Source organism: Limanda limanda, chromosome 7 (assembly GCF_963576545.1).
Source record: "Limanda limanda chromosome 7, fLimLim1.1, whole genome shotgun sequence".
Taxonomy (NCBI): Eukaryota; Metazoa; Chordata; class Actinopteri; order Pleuronectiformes; family Pleuronectidae; genus Limanda; species Limanda limanda.
This window is the reverse complement of record NC_083642.1, coordinates 10,897,097-10,922,724: the sequence shown is the minus strand read 5'-3', so window position 1 is coordinate 10,922,724 and position 25,628 is coordinate 10,897,097. Positions and strand designations below refer to the sequence as shown.

Below are 25,628 nucleotides of genomic sequence, written 5' to 3'. Positions count from 1 at the left end.
AGGGAATATTTGTCATTGCATTGATTTTATATATGAGGACAGCAGGGGCCTGGACAGTAATGCAATAACAACCAGGATGACAACTTCCTCTATGTGTGATCTCTACTACAACTGCAGGACATTTGATTTAGAAATATATGTCTATTGCATTTTTTTTATATACGAGGACAGGGGGGGGGGGCTGGACAGTAATGCCATGACAACCAGGATGACAACTTCCATCATGTGTGATCACTGCTAAATCTGCATGACTTTTTTTTTTTTCTCCTAGATTAAAACACTTGATCTAAATTAATTTAAACCCTGACCCCCCTTTACCCCGCCCCCTCTCTTTCTACAGGAGCCAGCGTTTTATTAGACAGCCCCCCCCCCCCTTTCCTCCCTCCCTCCTCAATATTAATCTGCTCGATATCGATAATAATAACGCGAGAGTTTGCAAGTTGCCTAAAAAAAAAAGACTCTGTAGTTGCAACTGTCAAAGGTGGAGTGGGTGACGCGCACGACCCCAACACGCACACATTACTGTAATACTGTACACGGCCGCCGAGATAATATCCGTATTAAAAAAAGGAAAAATAATCCCGAGGTGCGGAGCGGAGGAGCCGAGGAGCCGAGGCGGACCCGGGCGGGATGTGCTGGCGTCTCCGCGGATCTTCTTTCGGAGCAGCCTCCTCCTCGGAACAGCCGTCCTCTCTTCTTCTTCGTGTCTTCGTGCCATAGATCCAGCGCCAGGATATTTTTTTCTTCTTCTTCTTCCTCCTCTCTCTCTCTCCCTCCCGCTACTACTCCTCCTTCGTAATAAAGTCGCCATTTTGCTTCACTGCCTGTATAAACCGTCCCGTATTCTAATATTTTTTTTATTCCCCCCCTCCTCCACCACCCACCCACCCCACCGACCGAAGGAGTTCCAGCTGAATTCTGGCCATTAGTGTTTGAGGACACCGACTGAGGAGGAGGAGGGTGACGAAGAGGAGGAGGAAGGAGGAGAAGAAGGAGAAGTACCTCGTGGGTTTCCTTCTTTTTTTTCATGCGGGAGAGCAGCAGAGGAAACTGGGAATAAGGTGACAACTCTCCGGGATTTTCTGTTCATGCGTGGACGACATTTCCTCTTTTTCCTTCCTTCATCCTCCACCTCGTCGAGTGGGAGGAGGTGGTGGTGGTGGTGGAGGGGGGGGGGACAGGGCGACGGTGACGGCTGTCCACTTCCTCTCTCTGCCCCCCCCCTCCGCCACCGGCAGCCCCGGTGTGTGTGACCGCTCCTCGACGCACAGCAGGGGGGCTTGAGATGTGACACAGCACCGGCGGAGGAGAAGACAGACGAACGCCCACCCAGGTGCCCGCGTCCTGACCCCCGACCTCCCGCCCTCACCTGGGAGGTGACCCCGGGGCCACCGGCCCCCCCCCCACGGAGCCGGGGGACTGTCCCACAGCCCAGGTAGGTGTGGCCCAGCAGGGGGGAGAAAGTGGAGCACTCTCGCTTTTCTTTTGCTTTTTTCTTTACCACACAAATAGAGAACTCTGTAACCTTGTTGTAGTATGCACACACACACACACACACACACACAGACACAGACTTGTGTTTCTGTAGTTCTGGGGACACTCATTGGCATAATGCATTCCCTAGCCCCTTACCTTAACCTTAACCATCACAAGTAGATGCCTAACCCTAATTCGAACCCTAATTCCAAACCTAATCCTAAAAGCAAATCCTAACCTGCAAACAACCCTTTGAATGTGTGAGCACTGGCCAAAATGTCCTCACCATGATGGAATTGAACCATAATTGGCACTAATAACTATAGAAAAACCAGCACTCGCACCCTTGTATGTGTTACTTTAGCTGTTAGGACAATCATTGTCGTAATGCTTTCTCTAGCCCCTTACCCCAACCCTAAGAACCACAGCTAAATGCCTAACCTAACCCTAATTCTAATTCTAACCCTAATCCTGAAAGCAAATCTCAACCCTCAAACAACGGCCCAAAATGTCCTCACAATGATGGTATTGAAACATAATTGGCCCTCATAACTACAGAAAGAGCAGCCACCACACACACACACAGTGTGGCAGTGTGCCACGTGCGGAGCTAAAATACTTATTTCCACGTTGTTCTGTCAGCACATTGTATGAGGGTGATGATGTGAGTGGGTGTCAGCAGGTTTTGTTGTGTCTAGCAAAAATGTATGGTAATGTGGTTTCTGTAGGTAACTGTAGTAGAATGAATCTTTAATGAAAAAAACAGCTGCAATGTCAATTTTTTTCTTGTCAAACTGAGGGCTAATCTAAAAGTGTACATTTAAAAGTTGTAACATTAAATAACAATGCATTTCATAGACACAATGTGTCAATTGAAGTACGATATTCTTTAAAGCGAGCTAAAGTAATTATCCCAGATTAATTTTTATCAACAGCTATATTACAGTTCAGTATATTTTGTTGTGTGTAGCAGAAATATATGGTAATGTAGTTTCTGTAGGCTGCTGTAGTTGAATTAATATTTTATGAACACTCCAGCTGCATGTTGTTTTTTTCTTGTGAAACTGAGGGCTTGTCTAAAAAGTCTCATCCTACAACAACATCAAAGGAATTGTTAAGTTGTAACGGTACAAATGCATTTGTTAACAAAATGTGTCTATTGATGCTCATAAGTAAATCGAACAAGCACACTGTTTCTTTAAAGTGAGCTGAAGTTCGGCTGTAAGCACTAAACAATATCAATAATTATTGCAATGTCCTTTTCATCAAAAGCATTACAGCAACACAAATGTACAATATTTATCAATACAATGCTTATGCTTTTTTTAAGCACATCTAGGAGGTATAATACAAAGTTGATTTACCTCAGATTTGTAAAATGTCTTGCTTTAAACTTAAAATGTCACATTTATCCGGATCATTTTGGACATCTTTGGCCATAGTGCCCAGCCCTAAGCTAACTTTTGTCTACCAGTGATAATTCAGCAGACTACTGTGTCTTCATCGTTCTCACATTTGTTTAACTTGTTAAATGCTGCTTCTCTTCACACTCACAGAATCCAGGCAAAGGGAAGGAAGGCGTCTATTATTGTGTGCAATCTCTCTGCAACCTGCAGCATTCTCACCATACGTCTCTTAATGTCAAATTTGTTAACGACGAAAAAAAAACTGTGTGCACATAATCACTGTGACCGGTGAGCAGTCATAACTGGATGTACAGTGAATATTATGGTGTGTGAGCAAACACAGAGGGGCCCCCACCTAGTGACCCTTTTGTGTGCTGCTGTAGTTCATTATGGGAGTGACATGAATGTGTGCTAAGAGAAAGCATGTCGGATCGTAATCAGTCCCACTTACTTGCACAATTAGCGATTGTCATCCTTCATCTATCAGACTCTGTTCCATGCCGACATGACAGTGTTCCAGCACATACATCCCCAAACTGACATATAGGATCACTATGGTCGATGGACTATATATATCTAGAAGCCACTGAATGTAGATTAGCCACCACTTAGTGCCAAAAAAAAACATTGCTGCTGACCATTTGACCTCATCAGGAGCTGCAGTACTGTTTTTTCTTAATAAAGAGAGAAAGCAGGGGAGCTTTGTACCCCCCCACCTCTCTTTGACTCACCTTTTGTCTAATGGGCAGAGCATGGAGTTAGTGTGTAAGTGAGAGTATTGATTTTGAAATGAAACATGGAAGGTCACACCCTCATTACGGCTGCAGATGATGTGTGTGCCTCCACTCAGATAACCTTCAATCCAATAGCACCAAACGGCCGTAATGACGAAAGTGCATTGTGGAACAAGGAGGCTGCATCATCACGGCGTATTGATGCAGTGGACATTGCTAATAATGTTTTGACAAGGGATGGAACAGGATGAATGAGGGTTGAAACTATCCCAACAATGCCTTTAGCTATCTCTCACTCTGTCTCTCTCCTGTGTGTTTGTAACCCCCTCGACTACCACTGCAGGCATGGAGAGCCCAAGTGGCCCCAGGCTTGGGAAGCTGTCCACATCAGGGCTGCCAAAGGGCCGGACTCCCAAGCATGGACATCCCCAGGAGCCTGTCAGAACCACGCCAGTCCCTGAGAACAACAACAGACACAGTGAGTGACGAGCCGCTGCACTTTGTTGAATGAAAACGCTCTGTGATTTCAGATCTGTACAGTGTTACTTCACAGATTATTTCTGAATGTGGGAACTGGGAGAGCTTTTATGTGTGATCCAGGTTTGCTCCTGGACTGAGTCCAAGAGGAATGCCATGTCTTGATGCAGCACAAACTGTTGCTATTATCTGCATATCACATGACATACCAACACATACACATACTGCATGCATGTGATGTTTGCAGTAGCACTTTTGCTAATGCCTCGCTAAATTCCTTTGACTTTCCTGAGGCGGGAGTTCTTGTAAGTCTAGGCCTTCTCTTCAGAGCTTCGGTGCCCTTTCTCAAAGACTTGTTCACCGTATATAAAACTGTCTGCGATGCTTTTTTTGAATTGGTTATGTTTTACTCCGAATCAATGAGGCTAGATGTAATTCTACCCCTCTCGTCACAGAAGGGCCTGGAAACTACAGACTTTTTCCCTCGGACTGCCTTACAGTGAGAAAACCCAACAAACAAGTATTGCCAAGCACGGACTTGAGTGAAACCCCAAGCCATCTGGATGGGGATGGAAGATTCTGGAAAGGGAGAGCCGGGCGAGGGAATTATGTTTCAATCCAATAACGAGCAGATGATCATGACTTTGTTAATAGAGTCAGGCAGACTTGGAAAACTGGGTCCTGCTCTAATATGACCCAGTTGTTTTGGTTGCTACAAAATAGACTCTAAACCCCAGACACACAGAGCACCGATGCAAGACTAGGTGATTGAGTTTGTTCTCTTTCTGTGTTAATAATCAGCCCTGTAGGCTGGATTTGCATGTGTATGCGGGTGGCTGCATGTGTGTGTTTTCTAGCTGTGGACAGTAATGTAAAGCTTAGTTAGCTGTGTCGCACTCGCTCAGAGTATACTCTTCAGCTACCCACTGTACAGAGTTTGACGGCTGATGTGTTGTATTGCTCTTAAAGAATTTATAGTAGCAGAAGGCCGTGTATTTCTTATGTTTTATGTCTTGTGTTTTATAGACTTTTTACGCTTTACTACTCAATAAACAAGGATTGTTTATAAATCAATCTGTGTAAAGCTGGTGGTGGGATCAGCCCTGACTGGAGGCTAGAATTGAGAGAAACACTCTCGGCTTAGGAACGTTAATGACAACGGTTGATTGGTGGTGTGACTGTGCGAATGTGTGTGTGTTCAAGTTATGATGTACCAGGTGCGGGCTTGGTCCGGGATTTATGGGACTTTTTCTGGTAATTTGACTCTTGTTTCTGCGCGTCTATTTCATTTTCTCTTTCTACAGTTGAGGCCTTTGACTCTCATTAAGCTAAAGCTTCTCAAAAAATACCACTGCAGTGAGTAAATCACCTTTTTTAATACAGTACGTTTCTGCTAAGGAGTCTGTTTGTGTTACGACTGTTTTAAGGACAGCCTCCAGAACAATTTGATTGCACATGATAAGAATTTACATTCCACAATGTTGTAGTTGATGAATTGTCTCATTTGGCTGGGAAGTTGCTCTTATCGAGGACATTACCAGGAGTTTCCCTGGCTTTAGAGAGGCTTGGTTCCTAACGTTGCCAGTGAACTGAGTTTTATGTGATTCTGGTTTGAAGATCCTTTAAGAGCATCCAGCAACCCTGAGGGGAAACACAAAGCTTCTGAAACACATGCTGAACTTACTGTTACAGTAGGGATTCATTTAGTCACGAAAGAAAGCATAAAAAATGTCTCTCAAGTGATACGTTTTCCTTTTTAAAAAAGGTACTTGATTACTGTAGAATTTGTCTTCCTAAACCATTATATCATAAAGGATGTACACGTTGTCAAGGCAAGACAGTATTCGTCAATTACGATTGGTCTGGTCCCTCCTCAAAACATAGCCTCTTTCATACTTTTCTTTTCATACAAGCCATCTTTTCAAATCTAGACTTCTTTGCATATTGCTCACTAGCAACTGCCTTAAGCCTTCTGTAGCTTATGAGGAGACATTCTACATTGCTAATCATAATGAACCTGGCCCTACCTTGTCTATCCCAGGGGGGCTGTGAGCCAAGGTTTGGAGAAACAAAACGCTCCCAGTGGATCTTAGTTAGTTCTTGTCTATGCCCATGGTAAACAGTTTGTTTGTCAGATAGCTAGATAACGGCATTATCTGCACTCCTCCTCTCATTGGTCTCATTTCATTCTTCATTGCGATTCTACGGAAAGTTTTGTCAGGTCCTCCATTGTCGTATTATCAGATACTATGCTGGTTATTCATCATTCATTCACGCACATTTTGGGGCATTGACCAAGTCCAGCATTGTGATGGAGGTTTATAAAAGATGAGGCTTTAAGTGAAAGCATATCGGAATTGGCATATTCCAATAGCTTTGGTCTAATTACCTTGAAATCCTTTAATATTCCGCAAATACTAGCTTATATTCATATGCACTCAGTGCACTTTGGCAGATTTAGTCTACAGATAATGTGCAGATTTTTTTCTCTATGACCAATTGATTGGTTGTAGAGCAGATATGATATCAGTCAACCAAGATTTTCTTTGGTTCCATGAAATCCCCTGAATTTCACTTCCATCCTTCTTTACATGGAAGTCAAGACTGACAATTGAGTTTGTGTTGTGGTTCAGCTGTTCTTTTGCCACATCAGACAACTCAGAGTAAAGGATGTGGTCCTTGAGGGTGACACGCTCTCTGTTTGCATCACTCTTTTTTTGCTCTGAGATTTGTTTCATATTTCATTCAAACCCTTTGTCATTTTTTTCAAACACAACTGATACTGTTTTGCGAAGTGCTGTTGGAAATTCATGAATTTAGGCCTTTTTTTGCAAACATTGATAACATGTTAGAGTGGCCACATGGCCTGTGTGGTTCATGTCTCTCTGTTGTCTTGTTCAGTATTAAGTTTCAGTGTCTTGAGAAAGACCTGGTGAGTCAGATTGACATCATATTAGCAACATTATTTAAAAAAAGACACCATTCACCATAGTTTCATTGTCTTAGCTATTGTCTGGCGTACTCTCATCCCCCCCTTTCTCTCGCTGTTGCTCTGACAACAAACGTAAGTCACGTGACTGCCTTGTGGTTTCAACTCTTCACTTTTCGGACCGCTCATTAAGGGCAAATGATTATTATAATTGACGGCCATTAATTATACAAGGCAAACTCTGTGTAGAATGATTGGGCTGGCTGTAGCATGCAGCACCGGACATGCTGGCCTTCTGAGGACACTGCAGCACCTCAGTGAAGAAGATGTCACAAACACGTGATGCAGCCAGTGTGTGAGTGTGGGTCTGCATATGCGTGTGTGTGATTGTGAGAGCTGTGCAGGACCGTACCTGATAGCAGGACACACTGATCATTGAGTATTGAGTAAGGGGAGGTGGGTGCTCCCGTCGATGCTGTCTCTATTGGTGTGGGGAAGGGTGATCTGCCTGCATAGGTCTGTAAGCTTGTGGCTGTGTGAATGTTGAATGTGTTGGTTAGTGTTGTGAGTTTGAATTACATGTTTGTGTGTGTGTGTGTGTGTGTGTGTGTGTGTGTGTGTGTGTGTGTGTGTCTGTTTTCTCAAATGTCCACTACTTTGACCTTTATTTCAAACTCACAGTCACCATGTGCTGACCCTGCATATTTGCTTCAGCAGCCATCTCTTCAGCTCTTTTCCTCTCTTATATTTTGTTTTCACACACTTCTCACTCTCTGGCGTAGTTGTTCAATTCTCTACACATAACTGTTGTTTACTTCCATTTTCTCCCACTCAAACTCTCTCTCTTCTCACATAGTAAGCAGTTTGATCAGGGACAGTGATTTACCCTATTAACCCTAATCCAACCATCATCCTTGCTGACCATCATCACTCCTTTCACATTTCTTATATTTTTTGTTCTCACCTGTTGAAACTTAAAGTGTCCCTTTGGTGAAATACCAGAAAAAAAAAATCAAATCCATAAAAGAAATATAGATCACAGAATGTTTGTCTCGGCCTGATGCTGCATTTCATACTGAAGAGAGTTCTTTGTTATCGTTGTCACACCTTTACTTGGCAGGCTTGAGGATGGCAGATGAGAAGAAGCACAGGGAAATGGGAGAGGAGAGAGATTGAGTTGGTGAGTCACTGTCCATAAGGAGGGCGCCGCAAACAGTCTGGAGCAGGCATTGTCTGTCTGGCTCACATATACAGCGCTGTATGCACTGTTGTATAAACACATGTTTTTTTTCACGGCTGCGTGTTTGTAGCAGAACATGTCTCTGTGCAACAATTTGTAAATTGGACTATCTTCCTCATGTATTCATCACGTTTTTTTAAATTCCCTTGGTCCGTCTTACATTTTGAAGCGTTTTATTTGCTTGGCTGTCAGCATCATCCCCAAGGAATTCACTGGCAACAGATGTGGCAACTCATGAGAAACTCTTGTGATTGGATGTCACCATACACACCATTACCCATAGGCCAAACAGGCATCAGGAAATAGATTAGGTTTCAAATAATATGACGCATGCACCTGATGTGGAAGAAGGCTGTTACATCAAAGTGTTGTTTAGTCATGCCGGCCTGGTGATAGTCTAACACAGGTCTGTGTGGTGAGTCCTTGCCTCTAACATTGAATGAATCATTTTACAGAGGTAAAGGGTTTAGGACACTCTTCATAGACTGAGCATTAATAACAGTTTTTGCAAATTCATATCTTTGGTGAACCCAATGGTTGTATTATATTGAGAATAGACTGTTACAACTAAACTGTTGCTAACGGTGGCTTCCAATAACAAACATAGAGCAGAGACTCGTAGCATCATTATACTTTGGAAATGTGTTGCCCATTAAATACAGCCCTAAAGTTTAACGCACTGTGTCATTATCTACCTTCTAGAACCACTGAATAAAGAGAGTAACAAATAAAAAGATGATGCACGCAGCTAACATCTTCACAATGATCCCAATGATTCCCTGGCTGTTTTCCCTTTTGCTCGGAGCCCCTAAAATAAAGTCATGTTTACTTGCAACCCCCTGGAGCACCTTCAGAATGATAAACATTTCCACCGAGGAATGGTTGTCATCATTCAGTTTCTTTCCTATCTTTATTCAAGAGCAGGGTCTTTTATTTTGAGAGCATTATTTCTTTTTTTTCACAATCAAAACCCTGTCCTCTCTCTCAGATGGTCCCTGCTTACATGCAGATTTCCTCTGCTCCTGTTTACAGCACACTAATTGTTGCTGCACAAATGACCTGTTCTTCTGTTTGAGTCTTTCTTCTCACAATCAGGTTGATTTTGTACGTTCACAAAACTTTTTATTCCTCCATGCTTGCAACAGTGACAGACTGCTCATAGACCTTAGGTCTCAAGGGTCTCCTTCTGTCAGTCTGTCCCGTTGTTGTGAACCTGATAACTCAAGAATGTCTTCAGGGTATTTGTTGAAATTTGGTGTAAACATTCAGTTTGACTCCAGGGTGAACTGATTCGATTATGGTGCTCAAAGATGAAGGGTTAAGGTCACTAACGCGTCACAAAACCCTTTTTGCATCGTGAGCATGCTTTCTAAAGAACCCCTCGACATGAATCCTGTCCAATATGGCACAAATGTTCACAGATTTATTGATTAGATTTCGGGGTCAAAGGTCACTGCCGCACACAAAACATGTTTTTGTCTCTTCAACACTATATGTCAAGTCTGCCTTTAGGGAATTTTTTTGAATTTGGACCTGTAGTCACTTGGACTAAAATATGAATTGATTAGATGGAAAGACTGCAGGAAGAATGTTTGTAGACTGAAATTATACTGGTTAGTGGAGGCATACAACTGCATGGCGCTAATTCTAGTGTCAGATTTCTTCCTCTCACTCTTGGATTTTTTAAAAATTACCCTGTCAAAAATCCCCAACCAACAGACTCTTGGGTGTGACTAATAATATCATCACTGCTTCATTGCGGTGGAGATGTGTTCGCCAGTGTCTCTTTTGGGCAGTTACTGTTTATCTCAGTAGAGCGTATCACTCACCAGCATATTACGTTATATTTTATAATTGGTCACATTTGCAACATGGGAGTACATGTATTTCATGTCTGATCATTTTCGTCAACTTGGTTTTCCAGCTGTCATCCAGGCTGCACGGTTCTCATAGGGCTCTAACTATATTAACTGGTAACTGTTTTATCAGTGCATCAAAATTAAATTATGGAGGAATATGTAGTCAAGTTAGTCGAGGTCTGAGTCAGGATGAGATATGATGTATCGCCTGTTGTTTTGAAATCTCCCCAAAACCTTATGTGAAAAAATTATGCTTATGTAGTGAGATGAACATACATTCTTAGCTCCTAAATTACATGATGCTGTATTATGATATTTAACACATTTTCTACAGCTATACTTCACTGATTCGTTATCAGGAGTAGTAATGGTGTAATCGAGAACATTTTTAAACAAGCGTGTGTGTGTGTGTGTGTGTGTGTGTGTGTGTGTGTGTGTGTGTGTGTGTGTGTGTGTGTGTGTGTGTGTGTGTGTGTGTGTGTGTGTGTGTGTGTGTGTGTCTAAAGGTGTGTTTATTTAAGAGATTATCTTAGATGCAGAGTTAGAGAGAAAGACTGAGAGGGCGAGAGGGAGGGAGGGAGGGCAAAAACAGAGTGAGAGGGAAAGGAAAAAACAAAAGACAGAGGGTGAGAGCCGGACTGACTGAGAGCGAGTCTGGTTTTCATTCAGTTTGGTGTCTGGGCAGCAAGACTGCTGCTCCACCTCTCTCCTTCTTCTTTCTCACTGTCTGGAATCAGGCCTGACTGGGAGGGAACTATGGGGACGTCTTCAAAGAGAGGTGCGTATGTGTCGGGCTCTGTGTGTGTGTGTGTGTGTGTGTGTGTGTAGCGTGTGCGTGTCCTGATGTGCCACTACGGACAAATTTTGTGACAGAAGGTCGTGAAAGTGAAAGTAAGTTGCTTCTTAAACAGTGAACCAGGACAGCTTCCACATACAGTGAGCGTGTTTACTCTGTTGTGTGTCCAGGTGTATCAGTTTCTCCATCTTTTGTCCGTTGTGATTGATGAATCACTGATACCACGTCTTGTTTCCCCCGAGTTGTGTGAGCCGTGTATGTGTTTGTCTGTGCGGTCGCTCCACACTACAGTATGTCTGAAGCCTACTGTGCAGACACAGACAAAGGCTCCTGTGTGAGTGTTTGTCGAAGAAACAAATGACTGTTCTGTGTGCGCGCCTGTGTGTGTTTGTGGGTAATGTGGGGGAGCAGTTGCAGGCGTAGCTAGGAGAACTCAGAGGTTATTTGAGATCATTAGGCAGCTGCCAGCACTCCTGGGCCCAGACTCTTCTCCTCGCTTCTCCTTCCCTCTCTTCTCCTCTCCTCTCCTCTGTCAGGCTTTACCACTATAGAGCAACAGTTGCAGACAGCTGGGAGCGAGTCATACTCTTGACATTAGTTGAACAGCTGTTTTATCCCCATGGCCTGCGCCTGAGAAGCGGAGTGTAGATGTGACACAATGGGTCTGCTTTGTTTCAGACCGAGACAATGGCTGCAATTGCTGGGACGACTGAGAAACAGAGCCTGCCACATTCAAACATGCAAAACAAAGTAAAAGACACTGAACACTCTTTATTACTTTTGCATACCACACCAGGAAGAACAAGTGTGCTGTTGTATGCTTAATTTTACAGTAAATCTACACGTGCACCTGTGCTACCTTGGTATGCATGCGTGTGTACGTGCCTATCTGAATCGTAGGGTGTAATTGTTCTGCTGGCTGAAAAGAGGCCTCTGATAGTGGTAACTAAGACAAGAGGATCTTATTCCCATAGCAACAGGAACATATCTTTCCCAAGAGCAGAATTCATTAATTATGCCTTTCTTTTACAAGACCTTTATTTTCTAAGACAGGAATTAGAATGCATGCTCAATTTCCTCCCCGGCACAAGAGCTGCAGCGTCGACTGCATCACCTCTCCAGCTGCTACCCAGACGGCTAATACTGAAATGCTACGTCGCCTGGAGAATATTAATATACTCATATCCATGCACACAAATCACGCTCTCATACACACTGGTAATGGTTTTTGTGTGCTTGTTCGTGTGTACCAGTGTGTGCTTTCACACGTGTGTTTACACCTTGTGTCGTGAACTATTCCCACCAGCCCGCAACAGCGTGGTACTTCTCATTCAATCTTATTCAGCCTTGCCTTATTTTCCATCTATCTTATTATTGTGACTGTGAAGTAAAAGATTAGTTATAATCTGTCAGCCTGCGTTTGGGTCCGCGCTCGTGAGTGAGAACCAAAAAGAAGACGAATGAGGGAGAAAAGGAAAGTTGTTACGTGTAATAAAACTCAGAGGGAAATGAGAGCGGGAGGTCATGGTGTGTTAGTCTTGGAGTGTTTCTTGTACACATTAACGTCACTGACAGAGAGAGATGTTTTTGGGGGTCGAAGGCTATTTTGGCCTTTGCCAGCTAGAGCTGCTTTCGTATGAGCAGCAATGGCAGGAAGTCAGTTCATTTATTTGATGAGAAATCCTCCAGCCAGTTGTATAATCCTGGTGGGCACACAGAGTGCTCTGATCCACTTTGGGAGCCACCACAAATGGGTCCACCGGGCATGTGTCATCCTGTCGCTGCTTGTCAATGAGTTTGGAAGGGGGGAGGGGGGGGGGGGGGCGGGGTGAAAGCAGGTGGCATATTCACAATGTCATGTTCGTCAGCTTGGGGAAGTTAAACTGTTTTAAAAATATGAAGGACTACAAGTGTCAAAGGAGTGATAAAGCCTCTCATAAATCAATTAATAATTTAATAAACAAAAAGATGCCTGTGCTTATAGATTATTTATTGATACATGTATATATATATTTTAAAATGGATAATGAACACGAAATATAAATTCGTAACAATTTAAAATACAATTGGTGAACCCAGTTATTTATTTATCTTTTAAAACTCTTAAAATAGATTTTTTGAAATCCATTATCTATTTATGAATTAATTCATGTATTTTAAAATGCTTTAGTTATTGAAAATTTAATATTATTTTACAAACCTTTCTTTAATTTGAAACCATTCATTGATTGATGAATGTGTAATTTGTACGTTTCTTTAAGATTTCTCTTTTTATTTTTCATTAAAATACAGTATCAAGGACGCATTAGGCAACTTGCTGTATTACTGTATGAATGTTTTAATGCATATTGGCAATTAATTTAAATTGCTTTAATTACTATCTATGTGACACGTTTGGTACTCCATACAAGAGAGTGTGCAAGGTTTCTCTTTCGATTCTCAACAGAGGAAATATCATCCCTTCTTCAGGTAATTTCCCTTTGACATTTCTTAGATCTGATATGACCGATTCTTGCTTGCTGCCGCTAACTGATCCCATCAGATCAATGCAGTGGAGCTGAGGGCACATGTAAAGAAACTAAATATCAGTGTGAGGAGCAGAGCCCGCAGCCTCAGCTCCGGCCTGCAGCACTGTCATTCAGCATTGTGCTTGGTCAGAGGAAGAAATCATACGTCTCTGCAATTCTCTCCTCTCTCCCTCTGCATCCCCTGCTCTCCTCTCCTCCCTTTGTCACCCCCCCCCCTTCTTCCTCTTTTCCACACGCACACACTCATCCTCTGCTCTCTCCATCTTCCCTCCCTCTCTCAAGTAGCGCTGTATAGAGGAAATAAAGTGCAGGGGCTGATAGCGCAGGGGTTTTAATTGTAGCAGAGAAGAGAGCAGTAATGAGGCTGTGTGCACCGCCTGGCATCTGAAGTTCACACGGAGGAAGACCAGGAAGAGTGTGCCGAGGGAACGGAGAAGGATGGTGAAGAAAACATGGGATGAGAAAAGACGGAAGCAGCAGTGTGAGAAATGGAGGGAGGGAGTAGGGAGCAGAGGGAGAGAGAGAGAGCTGAGGCAGTCGGTCTGCTGTGTGCTGTGTCAGAGGTTCACACAGACACCAGCGATTTATAGCTGATCTATTTGGCTCAATAGAAGGCCTTTAGCCCCCCCTTCCTCCCATCCTCCTCTTTCACACACACGCACACACACACCACCACCACCCACCCCAGCGATTAATGTGGTTTTTTTCCCCCACTTTTATTCATTTCCCTTTTAGGTTTTAATATACAATCATATTCAGATATTTTGTGAGCTTGAAAACATATTTTAAAGTTGGATGTTTGTGTAACTCCATGAAATATAAAAACAATATTTTATATAAGGATAATATGGCAGGTCTGAATACAGCTAGTCTTTGAGGTTATAATGATAACCCTCAAAATAATATTAATAATATTCCTGTTCTCAGGAATTAAAGTTCTGCTTTGCTTTCTTGGTTTTCTGTCAATTAAAGAGATCGGTGTAGATAAAAATATGAGTTTAGCTTCAGAGAACAAAACCCAGAACTGGCCTCTGAGCACATCATCCATATCTTCGCTACAATAGTTCATTTAATAGGCTGTTTTAAGTGACCATGTTTTTTTGATCCTGTTTCTTTGCCAATTAACTGAGGGTCAATATGTTGTAGGAGTTTTAGTTAAAGATAATTGGGTTTAGTGAAGTGTTGTGCAGCTTATTTATACATTGCATTAACCCAGCATAAGGGATTAAAAGCATTTATTTACCAGCTTGTTGGTGTTGCTAAGAGATGGGTTGCTTCTGTTTGTTCGTTGTGGAGTCTGCTCATACCTTCTAGTGTCTCACCCTCAGGGGGATCATTATACTAATTTATATTTATGCAGAACATAACAGCAAACACTGAGTATAGAGTTAAGAAATAAAAAAAATTTGCAGCGTGAGCTATAAAGACCGAGCTTGGGTAATAGTGAGTGAACTTGTAATGAGGGATAAACTCTACACATAGTGTTGTTTCCTGTTGGTGCAAGATAACAGGGATTCATTCTGCTGGGCCGATAGACTGTCTACATGAGAACGTGCTGTTTGTGTGCTGTGCAACTCACTTATTTTTTTTTTAAGTGATGCAAAAGTAACACTCCGGAGTGTCTGAATATAATCAATCCCCTGATCCCCCACCAATCCTACCTCTCCATCAGAAGATTTCTGTCAAACGACTTCTTTAATCCTTGTACTCTATGAATATGAAGCACGGGCATTACTCTGTGCAAACTCAGAGATTGTTTTCCCTCTCATCTCGCCAGGTCCAATGTGTGATGAGCCAGCAGAAGGGAAGAGGAAAGGTCGTCCCAAAGCAGAAGTGCAGGAACTCAGAAGTATCCCTGTGAGTATCTCTCTTCGAACTGTGTGGGTGTTTGAAGTGGGCTTCACTTTTCTTGCAGAGTAGGCAGAGCCCCATTAATATGCACAATATGCTGCACAGTATAGCGTTCATGTATTCAATTCTCTCTTCCTCACCCCCGAGCAGGCCCATATGATAGTGCAATGGAAGGAAGAGTTTAAGCGCCGCTCCAGGGTTAAGTGTCCGTGTTCAGGCTGCTGGTTAGAGTTCCCCAGCATCTATGGCGTCAAGTACCACTATCAACGTTGCCAGGGGGTGAGTTACTAATCTCTGCTCTTTCCTGCTATGCGACTATTTCCACTTCATGCTTCAAAGTAGATTTTAATAGCAAATTAATGTTAAGTACTGCAGAAAACCCTCAAATAAACAAAGATAAAATCCTGTGAGAAATGAGTGGGAGAATTTGATAATTTTAATAAGTAATGTTTAACTTATTGACCATATACACAAGCAATAATCTAACTGAAGATTTAACTGAAGGTTTCTATTAACTGTCATGTGAATTTGCATAGGTAGAAAGCCGACTCTAAGTCCCCTCTCTTCGTGTCTGTGTTCGTATCAGGCCACTGTAGCTGAGAAGCTGAGTCATGGCTGCCCCTACTGTGAGGCAGTGTTTGCCTCAAAGGTCCGCCTGCAGAAGCACAAGCTGTGGAACCACCCGGACAGGGTTACTATGGAGCCCAAGGATGAGCAGCATAAACTTCAAAAGGCTCCTGTCAAGTCTAACACCAAGAAAAGGTGACTGGGCTTTAGAGTTCAAATTCCCACCCACACTGACCCACATAATGGTGTTAGAAAGGTCCTCATGCTGACTGCCCAAAACTGTCCTCCCGGTTTATGAATCCAGGCCCATGGAGAACAGCCCGCCCTCTCCTGTGTTCTTCAAAGTGAAAAAGACCCACGAGGTGTCCGCGCCTTCTCAGAACGGGGAGCTGGCCCACCAGAGGAATGAGAGGAAACAGCACAGCCACGGCCAGCCTTCACAGCAGATTCAACAGTCCACGCCAGTCTTTCCTCAGTCCCAGGAGTCGCAGTCCCAGAGCACATCGTCTGATGAAGGGGGCAGTGATAGTGAGGGCGGAAGTCCCCCTTCTTACCTAGATGAGGACCCAGAGCGGATGAAGCACAGTAAGATTACAGCAGATCTCTTGTCATGGACTCCATATTCTCATCACTCTTGCACAATACGTGTTTGACCATTCTTTGCTCTGTTTTTCTCTTGAGCCAGGACGGAAGCAGAAAACTCCCAAGAAATTCACTGGAGAGCAGCCTTCTATATCTGGAACATTTGGATTGAAAGGTAAAAATGGTAAAATTTCTCTCACGTAACCGTTATTGATCTCGAGTGCAGCATATTTGCATGTGTACCCCCAATGACAGGCACACGGAGAGGGTTGGTAAAGACAGTGACAAGGCCAGTAAAATCTTTATAATGGTCAACTTGAGTTTCCACTGGCCAACTGATGCAGGGACCAAGCCGGATTTGTCCCAGTATTCCCTACAGCCAGTCTGACCATGAACCAAGGAGAAAAGCTGTCTCAAATGATGCATTCAAAGACAGTCTGGAAAAAAATACATCAGAGTGTCTTAGCCCTCTAGAAACCTGTAGGGAAACCCTGTTTGTAAGTGAATAAAATATATTGTGGAGAATAGATAGTGCTGTGTTGGCTGATTCATCATTGATTGCTCACAAAACAGCAGGCCTCAGGATATCTGTGATTATATACTGAAAAACCTTGGGAGTACAAATGTACCAATGCTAGAGGATAGGGATGGGGACTGTGGAGGCATGTTTTGCCATATCATGCTATTGGCTATGGGGGTATAACTACTGATTTAATGGTGCGGATCTTTTACAAGAGCTGATGTGGCAACTGCAGAGATGTTTCATAGGCAACTAAATGAATCAAACATCACATTTACACAGTTTTAAATGCATAGTGACTCATAAAGTGGGCACAGTCGTGTAAACTCTTTATCAGCATTTATCAAACATATCCTCCCCATCACTGTTCTCTCATTTGCTTTTAGTCTGCTTGTCATTGTTCTGCTGTGACTCATTAACAATCTCTCCCTTTCTCTCTTTCTCTCTCTCTCTCTCTCTCTCTCTCTCTCTCTCTCTCTCTCTCTCTCTCTCTCTCTCTCTCTCTCTTTCTCTCTATCTCTCTCTCTCTCCATCTCTCTCTCTCTTTCTTTCTCACAGCTTTGTTATATTCAGTATCAACTTTCGCTTTTTTAGAATTTCACTTGTTCAGCATTGTCCTCCGACCGTCGTTCTCTACTTACGTATCTCATTTTACCTTGAATACTTTCAATGGGAGTATTAATTGCTGCACTGTGTGTCTTCGTGTGTGTTTGTGTGCACTTGTGTGTCAGGTATGACTAAGGTGGAGGAAAAGCTAAAAGCGGGTCGTGCAAAGAGACCAGAGGGGAGTGGGTTCAGTGAGGAGCCGCAGAGAAGACCCACTTCAAGTCAGTCCTCAAAGAAAGACCCGGCAACAACAAGCTCTGGTGAATTTCTATGTCAAGTTCATAAGGGATACAATTTGTTGATAGAAATATACAAAAATATCAAAAGACTACATTTTTACTCATTAGAAACTTGTCTTTTACATATCCACCACTGATGTCGTGCCACCTTCAAAGAAATTTTCTCAAGCCTCAATTTCACAAGTAAAATTGTTATAGGAATACAACTAATGATTAATTACAGTAGAGTTTAATGTCTCAATTGTGTCTTCATTAAATGTTAATTTAATCAATTAATCAGTTGTGTCATAAGCACAAAGTTATCAAATTACAAAGATCTTCAAAATCTATTTTATTCCAATCAATCAATCAATCATTTCTGAAGACTAGTTTCAAACTGTAAACTGATAAAGCATTTGGTGCTGTGGAAATAATTTGAAAAAAATATTTAAGTTTGTTGCCCTGCCATAAGTTCTGATGGGCCAAGGGACACAATCTTTGTGATGACATTTTATGTTATGCCCATAGGGATTGACAGAAAGCTTTTATCCTGTTTCGAAGTTGCTGTTCCTGACACCCAGTGGCAGCGAGCAATCTCAGAGCGAGGTGAAGTGGTCTGCCCCACCTGCTCCATCGTCACCAGGAAAACAATCCACGGCCTCAAGAAACACATGGAGATTTGCCAGAAGGTCAGTGTGTGACACAGCCATTCATCAGACTGCAGCGGGGTGGGTGTGCTGTCACAGCTTCTGGTCAATTTTGCTCTGAAACCTATAAAGAGTTTTCTCGTGACTTTCTCAGATATTTGCATCATTGAAAGCTGGATATGACTGCATTTGCTTCTGGAGGAGTCTGCCTTTTGAAAACGTATTGAATAGGACGATAATGTCCTTAATGTTACCATCATGTATGTCAGCAGGAAAGACGTCTTATGCTTTTAACATTTTCCCCTTTCCACTAGTGTGTCACCTACATTTTTTGTGTATTTAAAGTTCTGTTATGTTAAAAAGCCAAAAGTATGTGGTAAAGTGAGCTCCTCTCCCACCACAGAAAACATTGCTCCCGAAGCTGCTGAAACATATCGTTAATAGCCCAGTATTTACAGGTTATCGTGATGTCATATGACATCATGATGCCCTACATTTGCATAATGCGTGCCTAGCAGCAAGTCTGGCAAAGCCAGATACAGCGAGAATGGAGGCCAACATTAACATTCATGCGCTGTAAGTGGTTGACCAAACACAACGTGATATGTTTACTGAAGATTAGAGCATGTAAACCTTATCAAGTAAGAACCAAAACAAAAATTGTCACCTGAATATGAGCATAATATGTCTCTTTTAAAACAGTGCTGTCCTTGTATGATTCTGTGTAACATCTAACACTGCGATACACACAATGTGATGTACAGGAGCCTCATGACACTGTCTCAAAAAACAGTTTACAGATTGACATTGTTTCCATTCCATAATTATTGGGTGTTTTTTCTCAGTGTGAAATGTGGTACACATTGGATTATAACTCTGACTGCAGTGTTATTAGATAGCTCTCCCTGAGGTGCCCATTGTGCAGAGTCTTGGGAGCCTTTACTGTAAAGATATTGATTGGAGGGCTGAAGAAATAACATCAGGCATTATCTCAGTTCCGTAATCTCAGCTATGTAATATCCTTCACTCATCTGCACTGATATGAAAGCTAATATCAGTTGGAATGGATCAGTGGAGGGCACTGTACTCTTCTGTGGTTTGTTTACATTGCACTCAATTGTGGTCAATAGTAATAATAAAGGACGCTGGGGTGACACATGGAAAAAGTTAAAACGTCTGCACTACATTGAGCTCATCCTGAGGACGAGTCAGCGTGTCGAGTGGTGCAGTCGCCTGTGGGCCCTCAGAGAGAAGTGTTCCTACAGCCATTTTAATGGCTCTGTCACCCAGTGGCCCGTGTGTCATTAAAGTGACAGCCTGCCATTAAGTAATGACAGAATCACCACATTACCACTGGGTCACTCACCATCAAAACACCTCTGTCTCCAAATCAATACTGGGGCGAGGAGGGAAGTCTAGGGAAAGGAACATTGCGCTTATCATTGGCTTTTTCTGGTTCCCAAAGTTTCTCGATCATGTCCTTTGTCCTTTATTTTGACCAGAATTGTGCACTCTATTAGGTTACAGATGAAATGGTGTTAAATTGATGGATCCAATAAAGCCACCAAGAGTGGGCTACTTGTTTGTTTCCTTTCATAGAAATGTTATGTGATCCTCTGTTTGGCCTTCATCCTCTGCAGCTCCAGGACGCCCTGAAGTGCCAACAGTGCCAGAAACAGTTCAGATCCAAGGCCGGCCTCAACTACCACACCATGGCTGAACACAGCACCAAGGTACCTCCTCTGATCTTGTGGCACCTGAAGCTAGCGTCAAAAATCTAAATACTTAGCTTTAAAGTAGGTTGACAGTGTGAATAGTAATCGGCCCAGTAATCCATAACTCAGTTGTTCAGTATCCAGACGGGGACGAAATGTTTCCCCACTGTCACACTGACCCACTGAACAGGGGTCGTTAGTTTTTGGTTACCACACCAGAGCGCTTCACCTATTCAGGGGTTGTACCAACTTGCACTTGTGACTCTATTTTAGAAATCCACCATATCTAATGCTGGTGTCAGATTTCGCTGGGCTCGTTTAGTGCTGTCCTAGATATCCTCCCATATAGATGCACCTATAGAGTCCAAAACTCATTCATTTCCCATGAACCACCACTTCATTGTGTCTGTTTTATATTCACTGACAGCTTCTGAGCCCCTCTCTAAAAAAAAAAGGGATCTCGGGGTCTGTGAACGATGATACATTTGAACCGGTGATTGGTATTCTTGTCCTGAAAGTGCTCACATTTCTTTCTTCAGCTGTCTTAACTCTGACAGCAGAGAGCTTCATTAAGATATTATCATGACACTCCTGCATTAGAGCAATGGCACTGCTATGAAGTTTGCTGAATAATTCAACGCTGCCTGTTTCAAAAAAGTATCATGAAAGATTAATGTGTGAACGTGCAGCAAACCTTGTGACGCGCTGCAAGTGCGTTTGTGTTTTTATGTGAGCACATTTTCCTTTAGTATTCATGGTATATGTTCACATGAATGTATACAGTCCGAGTGCGTGAATGTTTTGGGCGTGTGTTGTTTGCCAGTTTGACAGAGATAATAGATGACTGTGCCATCTGTGCCGGCCCAGCTAAAGGGTTTGATTCCGCCATTTGTCTTCAGTGTGGACCTGTTGTGTCCTGACCTTATTAGCCCCATCCCAGTGCAGCAGGGAAAAATACAGCACTGTGTGTGTCTGTGTGTTTGTGTGTGTGATCAGATTTCCTCAGAAAACTACTAAACTTTTGCAACTTTTTTTTTGTGTTGATTCATTCTTTAATCTCTGTGACGCTGTTGATGGCTGCAACTTTGCAAAAAAGGATTTTACCATTTGTAGGGTTAGGGTTAGGGTCAGTACCCTTTTAAGTCAACAGCACCCTGACCAAAATGGATTGTTTGGGGACCAATACTGATATTAGGCTTTTGAAAAAAAAATAAGAATTTGGCAATGATTCTAAAGATTTTGTTATGAAACGCTCATGACAATAAAATGTAATTGAGGCTTGATATGATTTAACTTTATTTTGCATTAAGAAAGGTGTTGCTGTGCTACTTTTTTCCATGAATATATTGTCACTTAACTGTATTTTTCATACTATGTATTGTAGTTTGTTTGTGGTCATGATTTGTTGTATTGCCGACACAGTTTTTTTTATTCATATATGTAAAAAAAGACAGTTGTGTCTTTAAGTGCACACAATATTTGTATGGGTATAGAAGCTCATGTTACATGCCCATGGACACAGCAGTGACAGTGTAGTTTTACAGTCAGTGAGGAAAGTACCTATATTTTGGCGTAGATGTGTGTTCATATATGAGACTGATTCATTTGACTCTTTTTTGTGTTACCATTTGTGTTGAATCATTCCTTTGTGAAGCAGTTTCTACTCCAGCCTGGTATGTGATGTGAAGTTTGATTTGATTTTATATGATTTAATTTGGCGTATGCCCTGACCCCGCGTCCAGTGTTTTGTCAGGGCACATGGTCACATGGACTAGCCCCAGTGCAGTGTGGAAAAACACAGTGTGCTGACAGAAGGACAGGGGTCACCCGCGGATTTTGACCTTGATGTCGCTGTTGCGATTGTGATCCCGCCATCTATTCTGTCAGAGGCGTGTTCGGTCTTTGAGTGGGAGAGGCAATACTGCATGCTGATGTTGTCCCATAGTTTACTCCACTGCCAGTGTAATTGAAAGGCTGAGCTTGTGTCTGTTTTCTTGCCTGCAGGCTTGAGCGTGATTTACTTGAATTAGGGAAGGACTGGTGGTATCTCATCTCCTCTTTTAACTTTACAGAAAGCTAGGGTTGTGTCATCTTACTTCTTTCTCTGTGGGTTCACACATGAGAAAACACATGAAGTTCACTCCTCTGGGATTCCTAAGTCCAGACTCTCTCTCCAGTCCCCTGCACTTCTCGTCTTCCCTCTCCCTGGCAGCCCCGCCATCTGTTGTTCTGGTCTTGGCTGGGTTTTGGCACCAGCCTGCACTCGAGTGAAAACATGAGTTTGACAGTTGTCATAAACATGCCTTGAGAAAAAGCCTCACCATGAAACCATTTAATGATCCTGGCACAGTGAGAACGCAGAAGATGGAAAACACATTTCCATCACCATTTTCTGAAAGTTATTAGGCAGAGGGCGATGTTGTGGTGGGTAATACATATGCACCGTTGTGTTTGTTGCCCCTCAGCCCTCAAGGAGCGAAGGCCAGACTGGCGACGAGCATGAGGAGAGAGAACGGCTGCGCCGAGTTCTCAAACAGATGGGACGAATCAAGTGTCCTAGTGAGGTATGCATTCTTTCTTTCTTTCTGTACCTTTCTATTTTTTTTCCTTTAATTCTTTTTTATCCTTTTCCTTTTCTTTGTCCTTTATTCCATTTGTCCAACTTTCCTGTCTTTCAAGCCACATTTTTCCTCTCTCTGCAAATGCCAGTTTCGATTTCGCTCCTCCCTTTTCCTCAGGCACTTTTTTTTTGTGTCCGCCTCCTTTAGCACTCGCCCTCCTTTTTCCTTTATGCCTTGTTCTTGACACGTTGCCCAAAATCACATCAACACTCTGCTTCCCATTACTCACACTGGAGTGCAAAAGGCAGAGAGAGGAGGAGAGAGAGCTGCGAAAAATAGACTCAAGCTTCAGTGACGTCTTCAAACAGAAAAATTTGCAGTTTACTCCTGTTTTCTCTGTTTTTTTAAGCGGAACCACATAGTAATGACCAAGTGCTTTAATATTGTTCCATTAAACTTACACTTTGCCTTACTAACCCACTTTCCAACCTAATGTTTGTTTTAATTCTGTCCCCTGTTTGTCACTGGCCTCACACAATCACACACACACCATTTGTACAAACACTCACACATATTTACAGGGCTGCTCAGCCCACTTTTCCAGTCTGATGGGCTACCAGTACCACCAGAAGCGTTGTGGAGGAGAGTTGTCTGATGATGAGAAGCCTGTGTTTCTGTGCCAGCACTGTGGAAAGACCTACCGCTCCAAGGCTGGCAGAGACTACCATGTGCGTACTGAACACCCCCCGACCATCACCACCATGACAGCCACCACTAACAACTACAACAAGGACAATATAACTGACACCAACAACAACACCGGCAAAGAGAGGGTAAGAAAACGGTCACAGTACTTTATTTAGGAGACAGCTGTTTTTCACAGTTTTGTTTATAGATGTAATTTTATATATTTTGCCAAATAAGTAGTAGCCTATAAGTAGCCGCAATTTCTCCACTTTTTTTCTGCAGAGGGGCATCCCACCGCTCCACCAGGTGGTTCCTGAGGAGACTCCATCAGGAGGCAAGAAGCAGCAGAGCCAGACTGAGAAAACGGACTGGCAGGAGAAGGCACCTTCCGCCTGCCACCCTAAGGAGCAGCAAAGGGACGCCAGGCAGAAGGACAGGGAAAAAGAAAAGGGGAGGGAGCGAGACAATGAAAGAGCAGTGGAGGACTTTGAACGGACCCCCAGTGGCAGAGTGCGGCGCCGGTCTGCTCAGGTGGCAGTGTTCCACCTGCAGGAGATAGCAGAGGATGAGCTGGCCAAAGACTGGGGCACTAAGCGGCGCATCAAGGACGACCTGGTACCTGACAGCAAGAGGGTGAGTACATAGAGTGGATATTCAGTTTACAAAGCAGGGAGGAAGTGCAGTCGCTTTAACTTTCTAGAAGTTCAAACAACGATCCCAGAAGTCCTGCTGAATGTTGAGTAATAAAGAGAATCATGACAAAAAACTAAAAAGTTAATAATCCTCAGCTTAAGTTATATTATTATTTTATTCTTGAGCCTATTGGCACACGCATAGACGAACGTGTAGGTCTTCATCTTCACCATGGTCTGACAAACGCATAATCGGTTCAAATTACATCCCAGCTGTGGACAGCAACAGCTGTGGCCTAGTAAATACACCATAGCAATAAATCTCAAGCACTGGCCCCGAACATGCCAGAATGTACAATAATGAGAGATGCATACTTGGCTCACACACAGGCACAGAAACAGAGATACCTGTACATCTGCATTTTACACTGCAAGAAGATATCTCCATGAAAATATAAAAAACGTACAACAAAAAAGATAACCCAGTAACATGCTTCAAATCCGACCTTTCCATGAAAATATAAAGGTGAAACCAGGAGATAAACACGTCCCCCAGACCCCCTAAACCCATACTAAATGGTGAATCTATCAGGAATAATGATACACGTGTTTTTCTTTTGTAAAGTTAAACTACACGCGGCCTGGTCTCCCCAATTTCAGCCCAGAGCTACTAGAGACCTGGAAGAACCAAGTCAAGGAGAAGGGCTTCATCTGCTGTACCAATGAAGTAAGAACATAAACCGGCTTAAACGTGTCACCATATACAGAACGTTTCCATAACAACAAAACATTGATTTGGATTGGACGAGTTTGTTTATATAATAAAAAAAACATGTGAGTGAAATTTATAGATGTAAAGATGTTATTTGTTTGTTCACTCTTGATTTCTGTTTTGTCTCAGAACTGTGAAGCTGTGTATTCCAGTGTGTCGGGACTTAAAGCTCACCTTGCCAACTGCAGCCAGGTACAAACACCCACCTGGAACTAAGACACTGGCCTGATCACATTTGTCTCTGTAGACACTAAAGTAAAAAAATAGTAAAACACACACACACAGAAAGTAAGTTTGATGAATTTGAAGGTCAAATGAAAATGTATGCGGTACAAGAGTTGAAACATGTGTATCATATAAAAAATATTATTTAGAAGACTCAAAAAACATAAACTGATTTGAAAACAAAACAATGTCAATAAATAGCTGCTAATGCAAAGAGAATATGTTTATTCTATCAACACAGAATAGCAACACAACAGAAAAGGTTTGTCGAAAATGTAGTATACTTTGGTGCATATGTTAATTTTTAACTTCTAGTTAAAGGATAACTGGTGTTGGTTGATGTCTAATCTGGTGTGTAACAGGTGACGTGCTGTGGTGTTCATGTTAATGACGGCAGTGTGTGTGTCTGTGTGTGTGTGTGTGTGTGTGTGTGTGTGTGTGTGTGTTGCAGGGTGGAGGAGAACTGGGGAAGTACATGTGTCTAATCTGTCAGAAGGAGTTTAGTTCAGAGAGCGGTGTGAAGTACCACATCAGCAAGACACACTCACAGGTGGGTCAGTCTCAGTCTAAATTTCACAGATAGCCTTATAACAAACGGCC

General features: G+C 42.7%; 1 protein-coding gene across 1 annotated transcript in view; it reads left to right on the top strand.

The window, feature by feature from the left end:
- Nucleotides 1–1,411: 1,411 nt before the first annotated feature.
- znf512b (zinc finger protein 512B) overlaps nt 1,412–25,628 on the top strand; it is a 28,561-nt gene continuing 4,344 nt past the window's right edge. Inside the window, exons 1-16 of the mRNA XM_061074923.1 lie at nt 1,412–1,435; nt 3,960–4,094; nt 15,223–15,302; nt 15,447–15,575; nt 15,883–16,058; nt 16,168–16,448; nt 16,549–16,620; nt 17,697–17,831; nt 18,351–18,478; nt 20,077–20,169; nt 22,617–22,715; nt 23,396–23,545; nt 23,682–24,032; nt 24,657–24,758; nt 24,933–24,995; nt 25,480–25,578. Of these exons, the coding sequence (XP_060930906.1) occupies nt 3,962–4,094; nt 15,223–15,302; nt 15,447–15,575; nt 15,883–16,058; nt 16,168–16,448; nt 16,549–16,620; nt 17,697–17,831; nt 18,351–18,478; nt 20,077–20,169; nt 22,617–22,715; nt 23,396–23,545; nt 23,682–24,032; nt 24,657–24,758; nt 24,933–24,995; nt 25,480–25,578 (2,091 nt within the window). The 5' untranslated portion in view covers nt 1,412–1,435; nt 3,960–3,961. The remainder of the gene's footprint in view (nt 1,436–3,959; nt 4,095–15,222; nt 15,303–15,446; nt 15,576–15,882; nt 16,059–16,167; nt 16,449–16,548; nt 16,621–17,696; nt 17,832–18,350; nt 18,479–20,076; nt 20,170–22,616; nt 22,716–23,395; nt 23,546–23,681; nt 24,033–24,656; nt 24,759–24,932; nt 24,996–25,479; nt 25,579–25,628) is intronic.